This window comes from Enhydra lutris, unplaced genomic scaffold (genome assembly GCF_002288905.1).
Source record: "Enhydra lutris kenyoni isolate GAN:26980312 unplaced genomic scaffold, ASM228890v2 scaffoldscaffold2, whole genome shotgun sequence".
Lineage (NCBI taxonomy): Eukaryota > Metazoa > Chordata > Mammalia > Carnivora > Mustelidae > Enhydra > Enhydra lutris.
In genome coordinates, this window is record NW_019154086.1 from 65311279 (window position 1) to 65326533 (window position 15255).

Below are 15255 nucleotides of genomic sequence, written 5' to 3' on the forward strand. Positions count from 1 at the left end.
TGGTATTAGACCAGTAATGAATCAACATGATGACTTTGGGAAAGTTACTTGGATTCTTCAGACATAAATTTTTCATCTGTAAAATGGTGATAATACTGTTACTGATCTAAGAAGGCTTTCATAAAGACTAAATAAAAATAATTTGCATACTTAGCCTAGTGGCTGGCAATGGTAACCATCATTATCTTAACTAAATGCTTGTGGAGTAAATGAGTGAGTGAGTGAGTGCTTCCACAATCTACTTGGGAAAAAGTCACGTTTTTCAATTGTTTGACTCATGTATTTAGAAAGAGAATAATTAGATTTTCCTGTGTGCTAACACCAATACACTGAGGTCTCTTAAAGAGTAATATTTCAATATAAACTGTTAAAATAATCATTACCATTTATTTTGTACTAACTCTATGCGAGACATAATGCTAAATGATATAGGCTAGCTCACTTTAATCTTAATTGAAAAGTTGGATATTCTCCTTTGTTTTAAGAGTCTCAAAAGTCACAAGTAAGCCAGGATAGAAATTTAGGTTGTCAAACTTTAAAATTGTTAACTTTTGAGTACCACACTATACCAGATAATCCCAAGAGGCATATCATATGTTTCTTTAAATGCCCCCATACCAATGTAGTATAAGATGGAATAGCTCAATTATAAAAACCCCTAAAATTGTGGGACGTCACAAGAATATTAATTTTAAAGGAAATAAGGAAACATGCTGTAAAACAGGGTAGATGCATTTTTTTTTGATAGATTTTTAACTCAAGAGTCAGTTTGGGAGTATTAATCTATAAATTAGAATTATATTAATATAATTATGTGTAATATTAATTATATTAATATTATATTAATTATATATACCATATATAATATTAATAACAATAATATATAATTATATATTATTATATTGTATTAATTAACATATAATGTATTTTTTGTTTCGGGGTACAGGTCTGTGAATCATCAGGCTTACACAACTCATAGTACTCACCATAGCACATACCCTCCCCAATGTCCATCACCCAGCCACCCTATCTGTCCCTCCTCCCCTCTAGCAACCCTCAGTTTGTTTCCTGAGATTAAGAGTCTATTATGGTTTGTCTCCTTCCCTGGTCCCATCTTGTTTCATTTTTCCCTCCCTTCCCCCATGCCCCCCCACCCTGCCTCTCAATTCCTTATATCAGAGAGATCATATGATAATTATTTTTCTCTGACTGACTTATTTCACTTAGCATAATACCCTCTAGTTCCATCCACGTCATTGCAAATGGCAAGATTTCCTGTGTGTGTGTGTGTGTGTGTGTGTGTGTGTGCACACCACATGTATACACCAGATGTGTACACCATATCTTCTTTATCCATTCATATGTTGATTGACATCTGGGTTCTTTCATAGCTTGGCTATTGTGGACATTGTTGCTATAAACAAACATTGGGTGCAGGTGCCCCTTTGGATCACTACATTTGTGTCTTTGGGATAAACCCTCAGTAGTGCAATTGCTGGGTCATAGGGTAGCTCTATTTTCAACTTTTTGAGTAAAAGTAAGGGCTTTCTTACCATTTATTTAAACATTTTTATTTTTGTAGTTTAAGGAATGCTACATTACTGGAAATTATTTAAAATTATCAAAAGCTTAAGTATAGAGGTTAGATAATTTTTATATTAGTGTTTGCTTCAGGAAATGCATATATAGGCATGTCTTGTTTAACTGTGCTTTGCTTTATTGTGTTTTGCAGATAATATGTTTTTTACAAGTTGAAACTTTGTGGCACAATTTTTCCAATGGCATTTGCTTGCTTCATGTCTGTGTGTTACATGCTGGTAGTTCTTGCAGTATTTCAGACTTCCATTATTATAGTTGTTATGGTGATTGGTGATCAGTCATCTATGATGTTACTTTTGTAAATTGTTTTAGGGTGCCACGAACCACACCCATATAAGACACCAAACTTAATAAATGTGTGTGTGTTCTGATTGCTCTACTGACTGGCTGTTCTCTGTCTCTGTTCTTCTCCTCCGGCCTCCCTATTCCCTGAGACATGCCAAAAGTTCAGATGGTTAGAATTTTTAAGCAATTAGGTGTTTTTAATTAAGGTATATGTATGATTATTTTAGACATAGTCCTGTTGCACACTTAATAAACTTCAGTAGAGTGTAGACATAACTTTGATATGTACCAGGAAACCAAAAAATTCTTTTGACTCACTTTATTGTGGTATCTCTGAAGTATACCTGTAGTGAAATTACTGCTATGTATTATGAACTTAGAGAAATTATTGCAGCTCTATAGATTTTTGAATAAGGTATAGTCCATTTGTTATAACTGTTGTTTTTTTTTTGAAAGATTTTATTTATTTATTTGACAGAGAGAGATCACAAGTAGGCAGAGAGGCAGGCAGAGAGAGAGGAAGGGAAGCAGGCTCCCTGCCGAGCAGCGAGCCCGATGCGGAACTCCATCCCAGGACCCTGGGATCATGACCTGAGCCGAAGGCAGCGGCTTAACCCACTGAGCCACCCAGGCGCCCCCTGTTGTTTTTGTTTTTAAGTTGAAGTAGTACAGCATGGTACACATATCTTTAGTATAGTTTGATGACTTTTTGTACTTGTATAAAAATACTGTGTAACAGTCACCTAAATCAAGACATAGAACATTTCCAGCATCTCAGAAGGCTTATTTGTATCCTGTTCTAGTCAGTATTCTTTCTCTCCTCAGGTACTCTCATTTCAAGGCTTTTGCCCATCTTGAAGATTTGTTGTCTTGCCTTTGCTTTGTAGTTCTTTATAATTTTGGTCTGGGTCCTTTGACAGATGTATGTATTGTATAGTATTATTAACTGTCACCATGCTGTATGTGGATAAATGTATTATAAATAATAATCTTCCAGTCTGTGGCTTGCCTTCTTACTCTCTTAATGATGAGGTTTGATGAGTTTTAATGAAGTTAAGTTTATTAATCTTTTCCTTTATGGCTAATGCTAATTGTGTCTTATTTGAGAAATTTTTGCCTACCCTAAGATCATGAAGTTATTCCCCCCCTTTTTGTTATAGAAGCTTTATTTGTTTTATCTTTGGCATTTAAATCTATGATCCATTTAAAATTAACTTTTGTTTATAGTGTGAAGTAGAGGTCAAGGTTTATTTATTTTCCCTTTCGGTTATCAGATTGCTTCAGCATTACTTACTGTAAAGATCATCTCTTTCTTATCTAATTGTAGTGGTATCTTTTTTTAAGTAAGTGACCAGATATGGATGGATTTGTACTGTTAATTTTTATTATGAAATCTGTGATATATTCCAGTAAATTATAAGTTCTTGAAAAGCTTAGACTGTGTTTAATTTGCTTATTACACTATCCCTACTGCCTAACATGCCAGGCACATAATAGACATTCAGTAAATATTTGCTGATTGAATGAAAGAATCATAAAGGAAAAATCCACAGGAAGTTTCAAAAATGTTGGTGAGGAGACAGTTAAACTCTTCCTAGATGCCGAGATGCCTAGGTATGTAGTAGAACTGGAAGTCTTTTTGTAGAATATTCTAAACATACCTCTTACCTCTTGTTTAACCCTTCCTCCCTGCAACCTCCCCTATTACAAATGTTTATCTGATCATATGGTTCAACCAGCATTTATTAAACACCCATTGGACTTTTGCCAGGGAATATCTTATTTAGTTCTTAGAGCATTTTCTTCTTTTTTCTATTGTCATCATACATATATTATTTAATGAAGGCATTTTGTGAGAATTTGCTATTCTTCTGATTATTTTTTGACCTTTATGTTTAGTCTGTTAGGTTCTGTAAAATATATCAATGTAAATTCTAACTCTAACAAGTTACTTTAAAACAAAGGATGGCTATGAAAGGATTTGTTTTATCACATTGTTTATTTCATTTAGATGTTAAATGATAATTTTTACCATGTCTTTGTAGAAATTGTCACAGAAGGAAAAAGGAAAAAGTCTTCATCTTCTGAGTTACATAAGGTATGCATTAGTTTTGCTTTTAATCTATACATTATCTTTAGAGTTACCAATAGTGAAGGTATTTTGTCTTTTTAATAAAAACTTAAAGAAAATGTTATAAAACCTTAACTAATTAGTGTTTTGCAGGGAATGGTATATCCTAATTAATTCAAAGGTTAACAAAGAAAGAAACACTTTCTGGGGTCTGCCTTGTTTAAATCATTGTAAGATGTGTCAATATACTTTCTAGGCCTTGTTTTAGATTTTGTATAAAACATAACCCAGCATTTCTTTATTTCTTTGATAACTGGATATATTAGCATACCTCACATTCATTCATTGTACTACTGTAGATGGAGGAAAGTGCTCAAGTTGTGTGCTGAAAATTACTAATTGAAATACCTGTTAAAATTTCTTCCTTCCCTCCTTCTTTTCTTCCTCCCTTCCCTTCTCTTCCCCTTCCCCTCCCTCCCTCCCTCCTTTCTTTCTCTCTGTCTCTTTCCCTTCCTTCCTTCCTTCCTTCCTTCCTTCCTTCCTTCCTTCCTTCCTTCCTTCTGTGTAAGCGAATAGTAGCAAAAGAAGCAAAGTGAATTTTCTACTTATGTTGGAAGTGTTTCAAAAATTTAGTTTCTTTTGGGGCGCCTGGGTGGCTCAGTGAGTTAAGCCGCTGCCTTCGGCTCAGGTCATGATCTCTGAGTCCTGGGATCAAGCCCCGCAACGGGCTCTCTGCTCAGCAGGGAGCCTGCTTCCTCCTCTCTCTCTGCCTGCCTCTCTGCCTGCTTGTGATCTCTCTGTCAAATAAATAAATAAAATCTTTAAAAAAAAAATTTAGTTTCTTTTTCTTTTTTCCTCTAGAATTTTGTGATTTAAACACAGTAGTTCCCTGATATACCTCATAATTTATTAGACACTTTTTTCTGAAGCATTCCAGATTATGCATAGAGGACTTTTAATTTGGCACAGAGAACTTTAATTTGGCATATTTCATGGAATAAAGTGAAGAAATCATAATGAGGGCTGTGGGAGGGAATCAAGAGCATACAGACAAGACCGAACAGAGCATGTCTTTAGGTACTCTTCTACCTTGGCTTACTTCACATTTCTGGGTATGATTTCTTTCAGAATTCTGGATTTGGCTTAAGTGCTATAAGTGAGGGGGCGTAAAAATAAATTCTTACATTGCTGTCATACTCAGCTTTAAATACCTCTGTTGACTACCTCTTCTTTTGTGTTTAATACCTCTAGTGAAGTGAAATGCTCTGTTTTCAGTTGCTGCTTCATGCAGTTGAAAGTCCACCATTAGATATTCATAATATATTTCTCTTTCTTGTTTTTAGATGTATGACAGTATTTTTTAACTTTTTATTTTCAAATAACTTTAGATTTACAGAAAATTTACAGAAATAGTATAGCATTCACATCTACCCTTCACTCAGCTTCCCTTAGTGTTAATATCTATATAACCACAGTATAATGACCAAAATTTAAGAAATTAACTTTGGTACAGTACTTTAAGCTACAGACATTATTTGGATTTCTTCAGTTTTTTTTTTTAAACTAATATTGTTTTTCGATTCCAGGATCGCACATTGCAATAGGCATCATATCTCCTTGATTTCCTTCATTCTATGACAGTTCTTCAGTCTTTGTTCTTTAATGATCATGACATTTTTAGAGTACTATGATTTTGTCAGTATTTTGTTGATTATTCTTCGGTTTGGGTTTGTCTCTGGTCTCCCTTTTTTTTTTTTTTTTTTTTTTTTTTTTTAAAGACTTTTATTTATTTATTTGACAGAGGGAGAGAGATCACAAGTAGGCAGAGCAGCTGACAGAGAGAGGGGGGAAGCAGGCTCCCTACTGAGCGGAGAGCCTAATGCGGGCTCGATCCCAGGACCCTGAGATCATGACCTGGGCTGAAGGCAGAGGCTTAACCCATTGAGCCACCCAGGCGCTCCTTTTTCCTTTTTTTAAAAGTAATTTCTATACCCAATGTGGGGCTTGAACTCACAACCCCAAGATCAAGAGTCTCATGCTCTTCCAACTGAGCCAGCCAGGTTTCTTTTGATTAGATTAAAGTTATGGATTTTTAGAAAGAATATCACATGATATGCCCTTCTTACTGTATCCTGTCAGGAGAACACAGTATACAATAATGATAGGTCTTATTACTGGTGATGTCATTCTTGACTACATGCTTAAGATGGCTACTATTTGGTCATTCTGTTGTAAAGTTACTCCTTTACTTTGGAATAAATAGATATCTTGGGAGAGATACTTTGAATCTGTGCAGATATACTGTTTCTTAAACTTTCACCCATTATTTTACCATGTAGCAGTGGATCTGCCCTGCAAGAGTTGTGTATATGATACTCTGTTAGTGATTTTCTATTTCCCTCATTCCCTCTGCATTTATTAATTGAAGTTCATCTGTAAGGGAGATCTGCCCCTCTTTTCTTCTTATTTATTTATTCAATTACCTATTTTTATTAATATGGACTCAAGGGTATTTATTCTATGGGTTATAATTTATTATAGCATTATTGGCTTTTCTGATTGAAACAAAATGTTTAGTGTAGGTATTGGAAGATCTTTCAGTTTGGATCCTGTGCCCTTTTAACGTGCTCCTTTTTTTTTTTTTTTTTTGCACTTATTTCTGGTACTCCATGGTTCTTTTATTGAAGAATAGTATTTAGAAATCCAGGTCTGGGTGCTAGCTGTGCTCATTGCTTGTGAGGTGTCATTGTTTCTAGACTCTCACTAGAGAAGACTAGAAAAATTTTTGTATACTAATACATACAGATACACATATCTCTGTATTTCTGTATTTATCTTACATCTATGAAAAACCATGAGTTTAGTACTGATAATTTTTTTAAAATATTTTATTTATTTGTCAGAGAGAGAGAGAGCGAGAGGGCACACGCATAAGCAGGCCGAGAGGGCACACGCATAAGCAGGCAGAGTGGCAGGCAGAGTGGCACGCAGAGGCAGAGAGAGAAGCAGACTCCCTGTGGAGCAAGGAGCCCCATGCGGGACTTGATCTCAGGACCCTGGGACCATGACCTGAGCCGAAGGCAGCGGCCCAACCGACTGAGCCACCTAGGCGTCCCCTGATAATTTTTTTTTTAAGATTTTATTTGTTTGTTTGACAGAGAGAGAGTGAGCATAGGTAGGCAGAGCAGCAGACAGAGGGAGAAGGAGAAGCAGGCTCCTGGCTGAGCATGGAGCCCAATGTGGGACTCAATCCCCGGACCCTGGGATAAAAATGATGAGCCGAAGGTACACACCTAACCAACTGAACTACCCAGGTGCCCTAGTACTGAGACTTTGGATTCTAATCCAGCACCACAGAGTTTATTCTAGCCTTTTCCCTTTTTTTAACTTTTTTCTATCTCATTATCTATCATATATTTACTTATTTGTTCAACTATAATCTGCACATGAAGTTATACTACTGCATTTAAAAATGTAGAATTTCTGGGGTGCCTGAGTGGCTCAGTGGGTTGAGCCTCTGCCTTTGGCTCAGGTCATGAATCAAGGTCCTGGGATCAAGCCCCACATCTGGCTCTCGGCTCAGCAGGGAGCCTGCTTCCCCCTCTCTCTGCCTGCCTCTCTGCCTACTTGTGATCTCTCTCTCTCTCTCAAATAAATAAATAAAATCTTTAAAAAATGTAGAATTTCTTAAAAGTTAGCATACTAAATTTTTATTAGTGATTTATATTATTGCTTTTTCTATCAAAGCAGCTATGGATATAAATTACTGAAAGGATTAGAGCTTTGATGTGTATAGGGCCAAGACCCTGATACATTTTGGGTTTAAAGTATTTCAAAAATATTTCTAAAGCAAAAGCAGTTTGTTGTAGAGAAATTAGAAAATTGAGTTGAGGGAAAAGGAGACCACCCAGATGGAACTAAAATTAATGCCTGGATGTATATCTTTCTAGTTTTTCTGTCTGTATATCCATCTGTAATAAACACATATTTATTTATTTATTTTTAAAGATTTTATTTATTAGAGAGAGAGAGAGAGTGAGAGGGGGACCACAAGCAGGGGGAGTGGGAGAGGGAGAAGCAGTCTTCCCACTGAGCAAGGAGCCTGATGTGGGACTCGATCCCAGGACCCTGGGATCATAACCTGGGCCGAAGACAGACGCTTTACCACTGAGCCATCCAGGCGCCCCATCTGTAATAAACACATATTTAAATATTAAAAAATAGAAAACCACAGAATACTGTTTTATAATTTGTTTTTTCTACTTAACTATATATTGTGAACATCATTTTCTGAAATCTAATTTAAAGCATTGCTGGGTAGATACTTATTGAATATTTAACATGTATTTGACACTATACTAGGCATAAGTACCAGGGAAACAATGGCAAACATTTTTAATGACTACATTGTATTCAGTTATATGGGTATATCACAGTTAATTTAACCAATATCCTATCATTGTTTTGAGGTTTTTTGTTTGTTTGTTTGTTTGTTTTGAGTACTCTATGTCCAATGTGGGACTAAACTCATGACCCTGAGATCAAGAGTCACATGCCCTAGTGACTGAGCCAGCCAGGTGCCACTTGAGTTGCTTTTAATTAAAAAAAAAAAAAAAAAAAAAAAGGAACAGCTCTGTAGTCATTATCCTTGTAGCTAAATCTCTGGAACATAATTATCTACTAAATTATTTCTGGCCTTTTAATAGCTGAATTCAAGTTAATTCAAGACTGATCTCTTGATAGATGTGAAGTAAGAGTGTGAATACTTTGGGGAGATCCACAGTTTTTGGATTTATACATGGGGAAGTTGCCACTCTATTCTGAATATTGAAAATTAAGACTTTTATTCTTCTTTGGTAAGTCCTGGCTATACCTTTTGGCAGACCCCCAATTTTCCTTAAGTAATAGCTTTGTATCGATGTAGTATTTGAACTAGTAATAGATTTAGCTTTTGAAGTTCTCTGTTAAGAACATGGCAGAGGACATTTCAGTCTAAACAATTTAAAGAGCATATGTTCATAATAAATAACTTGTCAGTGGATTCCAGTATATTTTCCCCCCCTGGATTATCTGCTTTTGATAGCATTCTCTTTTGAAGGCTATACTATAATGAATTATGTATAAAGTGAACCTAAAAGTAGCTGTGTGACTTGATCTGCTGAAGGGCTTGTTTAGTATTACATTTGAACATTAATAAATAAAACAAATGTTCTTGAGCTTTTTTTGGGAAGTTATTAGAGTTCTGATAATGTATTTAAATATATCTTGAAGGGGAATTTAGAACCCATTTTTGCCTTAAAAATTTCAATTTGACTTTTTAAAGTATTAGAAGACTATTGAAAATACTTGAGAGTATTAGGACTCCATTTGGATTTTTGTAAATGGAATTATAGGCTTTGCAGAATCATGAATAGCTTAGAATCTTTGTTGATTGTACAGCTGAGACCATGATTAAAATTTGTCTAAGAATAGATGAAATTGTTGCAAAAAGGCTTCCATTATTTTTTTTTAGTTAATCATTAAGGAAAAAGTGAGTGTAGAAAATATTGACAGTAGTTAGTTGTACGTGAAATCTGCTTCTCCTATATTCATATACAATATTAGAGTGAGAGATTTAAATCTGTAATTTATTAATCAGGAAGCTACAGGAGAGTTTTTTCTGGAGCTTTAAATATTAATATTTTTCCCTTGCCTTTAATAATTGCATTGTATTCTTATTAAAAAAAATAACACATTTGGAAACTAAGAGAACACGAAAATAAAAATCACCTCTTAACTCACTAGAGATAATCCCTATTAAATATTTTTGTATATAACCTTTCATATTTTATTTCTACTCATGGGTATTTTATTTTGTCTTATGAAAGAAAGATCATTCTCTATATGTTTTTCTTTTATACTTATATTCAAAATAATTTCTTTTTTTCTAAATTTTAATTTATATATATATATATTTTTAGTGATCTCTATACCCAATGTGGGGCTCAGACTCATGACCCTGAGATCAAGAGTTTCATGCTTTTCTTTCTTTCTTTATTTTTATTTCTTTTCAGCATAACAGAATTCATTGTTTTTGCACCACACCCAGTGCTCCAAGAGTGCATGCTTTTCTGACTGAGCCAGCCAGGTGCCCCCAAAATAATTTCTTAATATCATTAATCTTCTGGAACATGTTATTTAATAACAACTGAATAGCATCTGATTTGGTTTAGTTTTGCCATAAATTTGTTTAATTATTCATTTATTGTTGTTTCTGGTTTTTCTATATTAAAAGTAATATAGAATATGTATCTCTGTTCATAATTTTTATATATACTTGGATTTTCATTTTTATTATTTATTTTTATACTTTGATTTTCAAAGCTTCTGATATTAGTATATAGAGTATTAATAAACATCCAGATTTCATATGTCTATACTTTGGAGGAATAGAGAACTACTTTTTTTGAAAATAGGGTAGATTATGTTTTGTGTCCATCCTAATGGAAGTATGCATCAGTATTCATTAGGGTAAATAATTCATTCATTGATACTGAATCTAAACCATTCATAGGTAAAGTGATTGAACATAAATTATTGTGAAAAGGTAATATAAAATCTTCCATGGAAGACATAAGGAATATTTTTTTTTAAGATTTTATTTATTTGACACAGAGAGAGAGAGTGAGAAAGGGAACACAAGCAAGAGAATGGGAGAGGAAGAGAAGCAGGCTTCCTGCTGAGCAGAGAGCCTGAAGATGCAGGGCTTGATCCCAGGACCCCGGGATCATGACCTAAACTGAAGGCAGCTGCTTAACAACTGAGTCACCCAGGCGCCCCAGACATAAGGAATATTTTATAAGAAACTGATTTTACAGAATACTCAACATGCATAACCAACTCTTACTTTTTCCAAATCTTAGTTGCTGTCCTTCAAGGTTTTTGGTTTTTTTTTTTTTTTTTTAGCTCTTCTTACAAAAATATTTTTTTGAGAGCGAGAGATAGAGTAAGGTAATGGACCTGGGTAGGGGAGAGGGGCAGAGCAATCCAGGGAAGAAAAAGACTTCCTACTGAGTTGGGAACCCTACATAGGGCTGGATCCCAAGACCCTGAGATCATGAGCTAAGTTGAAGTCAGACACTTAACTGACTGAGCCACCCAGGTGCCCCTGTCCTTCAAGTTTGAACTGAGTAAATTTTTAGGTTATTACTAGGGCCATGTAACAAATGACCCCCCCAAACTTAGTGGCTTGAACTTACTTTGCTCAGGAATCATCAGTCTGGGAAGGGTTTAATTGGAGATAACTTTTCTTTTTTTTACTTGGGAGTTACCTAGGTTGGCTTGGAGGCCAGGGTTTATAAATGTTCGCTCACTCACTTACTTATCTTGATACCTGTTCTGAGAAGAGTCAGTATCTTGGTGTTTATCTATGTCTTTTTAGATCTCTCCACTATAGAGGCTTAAGGATGTCCAGGATTTTTTTACTCATTGGTTCAAGTCTCCTGAGATATGTATACTAAGAGAAAGAGGGAAAAAAAAAAAAAGAGGAAGGGAGAACACACAAGCATGTGAGACCAGGCTGAAGCAATACTAGTATTGCCTTTAATGATTTAGCCTTGGACATCACAGTCCTGCCCAGATTCAAGGGGGAGGAATGTAGACTGTATCTGATGTTGTACCTGATGATGTATCCATCAGTAGCACATCGGAAGAAGAGCATGTGGGATACGGAATATTGGTGTGGCCATTTCTGGAAAACAGAGTATGCTGTAAAATCCAATGTAGGCTAACTAACGTGCTCACAAAGAATCCATGGGTGTGAACAGCCTGAAGCCCTTACCTTTACCCTTTGAGGAAGCAATTGTTGTTCCCTAATTAAGAATATAAAGGAAATGATTTAGAGATAATACTGTCTTTTGCAGATGAAGAATTAAAAATAGGTACCTTTTTATACAGATTAGATATAGATAATTAAGTTATTAGTACCTAAGAGGATCAATTCATGGGTGCTAGTGAAATAAGGGTTGAGATATCCTTTCTTCAAATTTATTTTGTCCTCTTGACTTATGCTCTACTCTCACTGAAATCATTTTATGGATTGTTACTGATTATAGTTGATATGGTATTTATTATATATTATATTTTGTAGGCTGAATTTGATACTTAACTATTGTTTATAACTTTCTATAACTTTCTATAACTTTATAACTTTCTCAATGTGAAATTTAAGGTATTTAAGTTCTAAACAAATGATTTCAAACTTGTGGTTACAGTCCATACATTCATTTGTTTATTCAGCACATCATGAGCCATACACTTTGGAGATATAAAGTCTACTAGGTCAGGGTACTCTCTTCATTTTATTTAAAAACAATTTTTTAAAAAAGATTTTATTTATTTGCAGAGGGAGAGAGTGAGAGAGGGAACACAAGAAGGGGAAGTGGGAGAGGGAGAAGCAGGCTTTCCACTAAGCAGGGAGCCCAATGTAGGGCTTGATCCCAGAACCCTGGGATCATGACCTGAGCCGAAGGCAGCCACTTAATGACTGAGCCACCGTAGCACCCCTATTTTTAATTTTTAAAAAATATTTATTTGAGAGAGAACAAGAGTGAGAGAGAGAGTGCACATGAGCAGCGGGGAGGAGCAGAAGCAGGGGGAGAAGCAAGACTTTAAGGTGAGCAGGAAGCTGGATATGGGACTCAATCCCAGGACCCTGAGATCACAAACTGAGCTGAAGGCAGATGCTTAACTGACTGAGTCACCCTGGCACCCACAGCACTCTCTTTTAAAGACCTCCACAGCCTGGAGAAGAGGGACATGTAGACAAATATTTATAATATAGTTTGATACATATAGTATAAATAACATAATAGAAATGTACCAATACCTAAAGAAAGGAATGCCTTGGTGTAGGAGTGACAGTTGTGTGGATAGAAGAATAATTTTGAGCTGAATCTGAAGTATTTAATAAGGGAAAAATAGAGGGAAGGGGATTCATACATACATAGAAAGGAACAGTACATACAAAGGTCTAGATATATAAAATAACGCATGTTTGAAGGAAGTTGAGTAAATGGTGTGTTGGGCTGTAGAGTTGGTGATATGTGGGTGATGTTAAAGATTGCAGATTGTTAAGAGTTTTATCTATAAGTAGTGGGTGCCATTGTTGTTTGTTAAATGTAGTGATCATTAGATTTGTTTATTAGAGAACTATGGGGATAGCGTTTGAAAGACTAGAAGAGGTAGAGACTGTGGGTAAGAGATGGCTAGGGGGCTATTGGGATACTTAATTTATCTACCTTAATACTGAATGAGAGGTTTTAAATTTTTATTTATTTATTTTTAAAGATTTATTTACTCATTTTTGTGCACATGCGTGTGCACGCAAGAGAGAGAAAGAGAGAGACAACAAGCAGAGGGAGGGGTAGAGGGAGAACCACACTCTCTGCTGAGCAGGGAGCCCAGCACCAGGGGATCATGACCTGAGCCGAAGGCAGACGCTTAACTGACTGAGCCACCCAGACACCTGAATGAGAGGTTTTTAAAATAAAATCATATTTAACTGCCTGTAAATTAAGCACTGAATTTAAAACTCTTTAAAACTAATTGCAAAAAACAAAATAATAAAACTAATTGCAAAATGGGGCGTGTGGTTGGCTCAGCCATTAGATCATATGACTCTTGATCTGGGGGTCATGAGTTCAAGCCTCACATTAGGTGTAGTGCTTACTTAAAAAAACAAAAAACCCAAAACACTAATAGCAAAATATTAAGGCAGGTTAATATAATGGTTCTGTTAGTTCGATTAACATGATTCAATTCTTATTTATATTTCATATAATCAATTATTTTCTCATTCTGATTTCAGATAACACAGATGTTAAATGCGAAACCAGAAGATGTTCATGTTCAGTCACCACTGTCCAAACTAAGAAGCTCAGAACACTGGGATCTCCCTTTGCAGGGGGTAAATAAAAACTAATTTCTTTTAAGTACATAGTGTTGTTTGGTGTGTTTAAAATATTTTAGTAAAACTGAATTTTCGTTTTCTTATATATCCTTTCTAGGGTTTTCTTGTATTATTTGCAATTTTTAATTCGTTTATTTCTGGTATTTGTTGAAGTGATGTTTTGAGATTAGGGTCTTCTTTAGTTTAAGTATACCTTACTTTGTATGATTGTTTTCTTGAAATTTAAATCTCATTATTGGAAAAGATATTTTAAATTTATGAGAATATTAAGCTTATTGGAATCATTTGCTCTTTTGCTCTTGTTTTGTAAATTTGAGAGGATATATCTTAAAATGTGGTGGAACTATACTTTAAAAAGGTATTCTAATTATAAATCTGGACTTCGATTTTATTTCTTTTAAGCATTATTATGGAGCTTTCATGAATAAGGCTTAAGATGGCACTTTTTTTTCCCTAAAGATTTCATTTGTTTGAGAGAGAGAGAAAGAGAGAGAGAGGGACAGGTGCACAGGCACGGGGAGGGGCAGGCACAGGGAGAGGGTGAAGCAGGCGTCCTGTTGAGCTGGGAGCTGGAAGCGGATCTCGATCCCAGGACGCTGGGATCATGACCTAAGCCAAAGGCAGATGCTTAACTGACTGAGCCACCCAGGTGCCCCCAAGATGGCACATTTTAAATATTTTTTCCTTGTTCCTGGTACAACTCATGGTTATTTAAAAAAAAAAAAATTTATTAACATATAATGTATTATTAGCCCCAGGAGTACAGGTCTGTGATAACCAGGTTTACACACTTCATAGCACATACCTTCCCCAATGTCCATAACCCCACCAGCTTTTCCCTATCCCCCTCCCACCAGCAACCCTCAGTTTGTTTTGTGAGATTAAGAATCTCTTACGGTTTGTCTCCCTCCCGATCCCATCTTGTTTCATTTATTCCTTTCCTACCCCCCAAACCCCCCACATTGCCTCTCAACTTCCTCATATCAGGGAGCTCATATGAAAATTATCTTTCTCTGATTGACTTATTTTGCTAAGTATAATACCCTCTAGTTCCATCCATGTCATCACAAATGGCAAGATTTCATTTCTTTTGATGGCTGCGTAGTATTCCATTGTATATATACCACATCTTCTTGATCCATTCATCTGTTGATGGACATCTAGGTTCTTTCCATAGTTTGGCTATTGTGGACATTACTGCTATAAACATTCAGGTGCATGTGCCCCTTCGGATCACTACATTTGTATCTTTAGGGTAAATACCCAGTAGTGCAATTGCTGAGTCATAGAGTAGCTCTATGTTCAACTTTTTGAGGAACCTCCATGCTGTTTTCCAGAGTGGCTGCACCAC

General features: G+C 35.6%; 1 protein-coding gene across 6 annotated transcripts in view; it reads left to right on the forward strand.

Annotated features, from left to right (window-relative positions):
- LOC111151324 (SUMO1/sentrin specific peptidase 7) overlaps positions 1-15255 on the forward strand; it is a 159523-nt gene that overhangs the window by 15704 nt on the left and 128564 nt on the right. For all 6 annotated transcript variants that reach the window (XM_022509240.1, XM_022509258.1, XM_022509267.1 and 3 more), the window contains exons 2-3: positions 3930-3982; positions 13803-13901. In XM_022509240.1, the coding sequence (XP_022364948.1) occupies positions 3930-3982; positions 13803-13901 (152 nt within the window). The remainder of the gene's footprint in view (positions 1-3929; positions 3983-13802; positions 13902-15255) is intronic.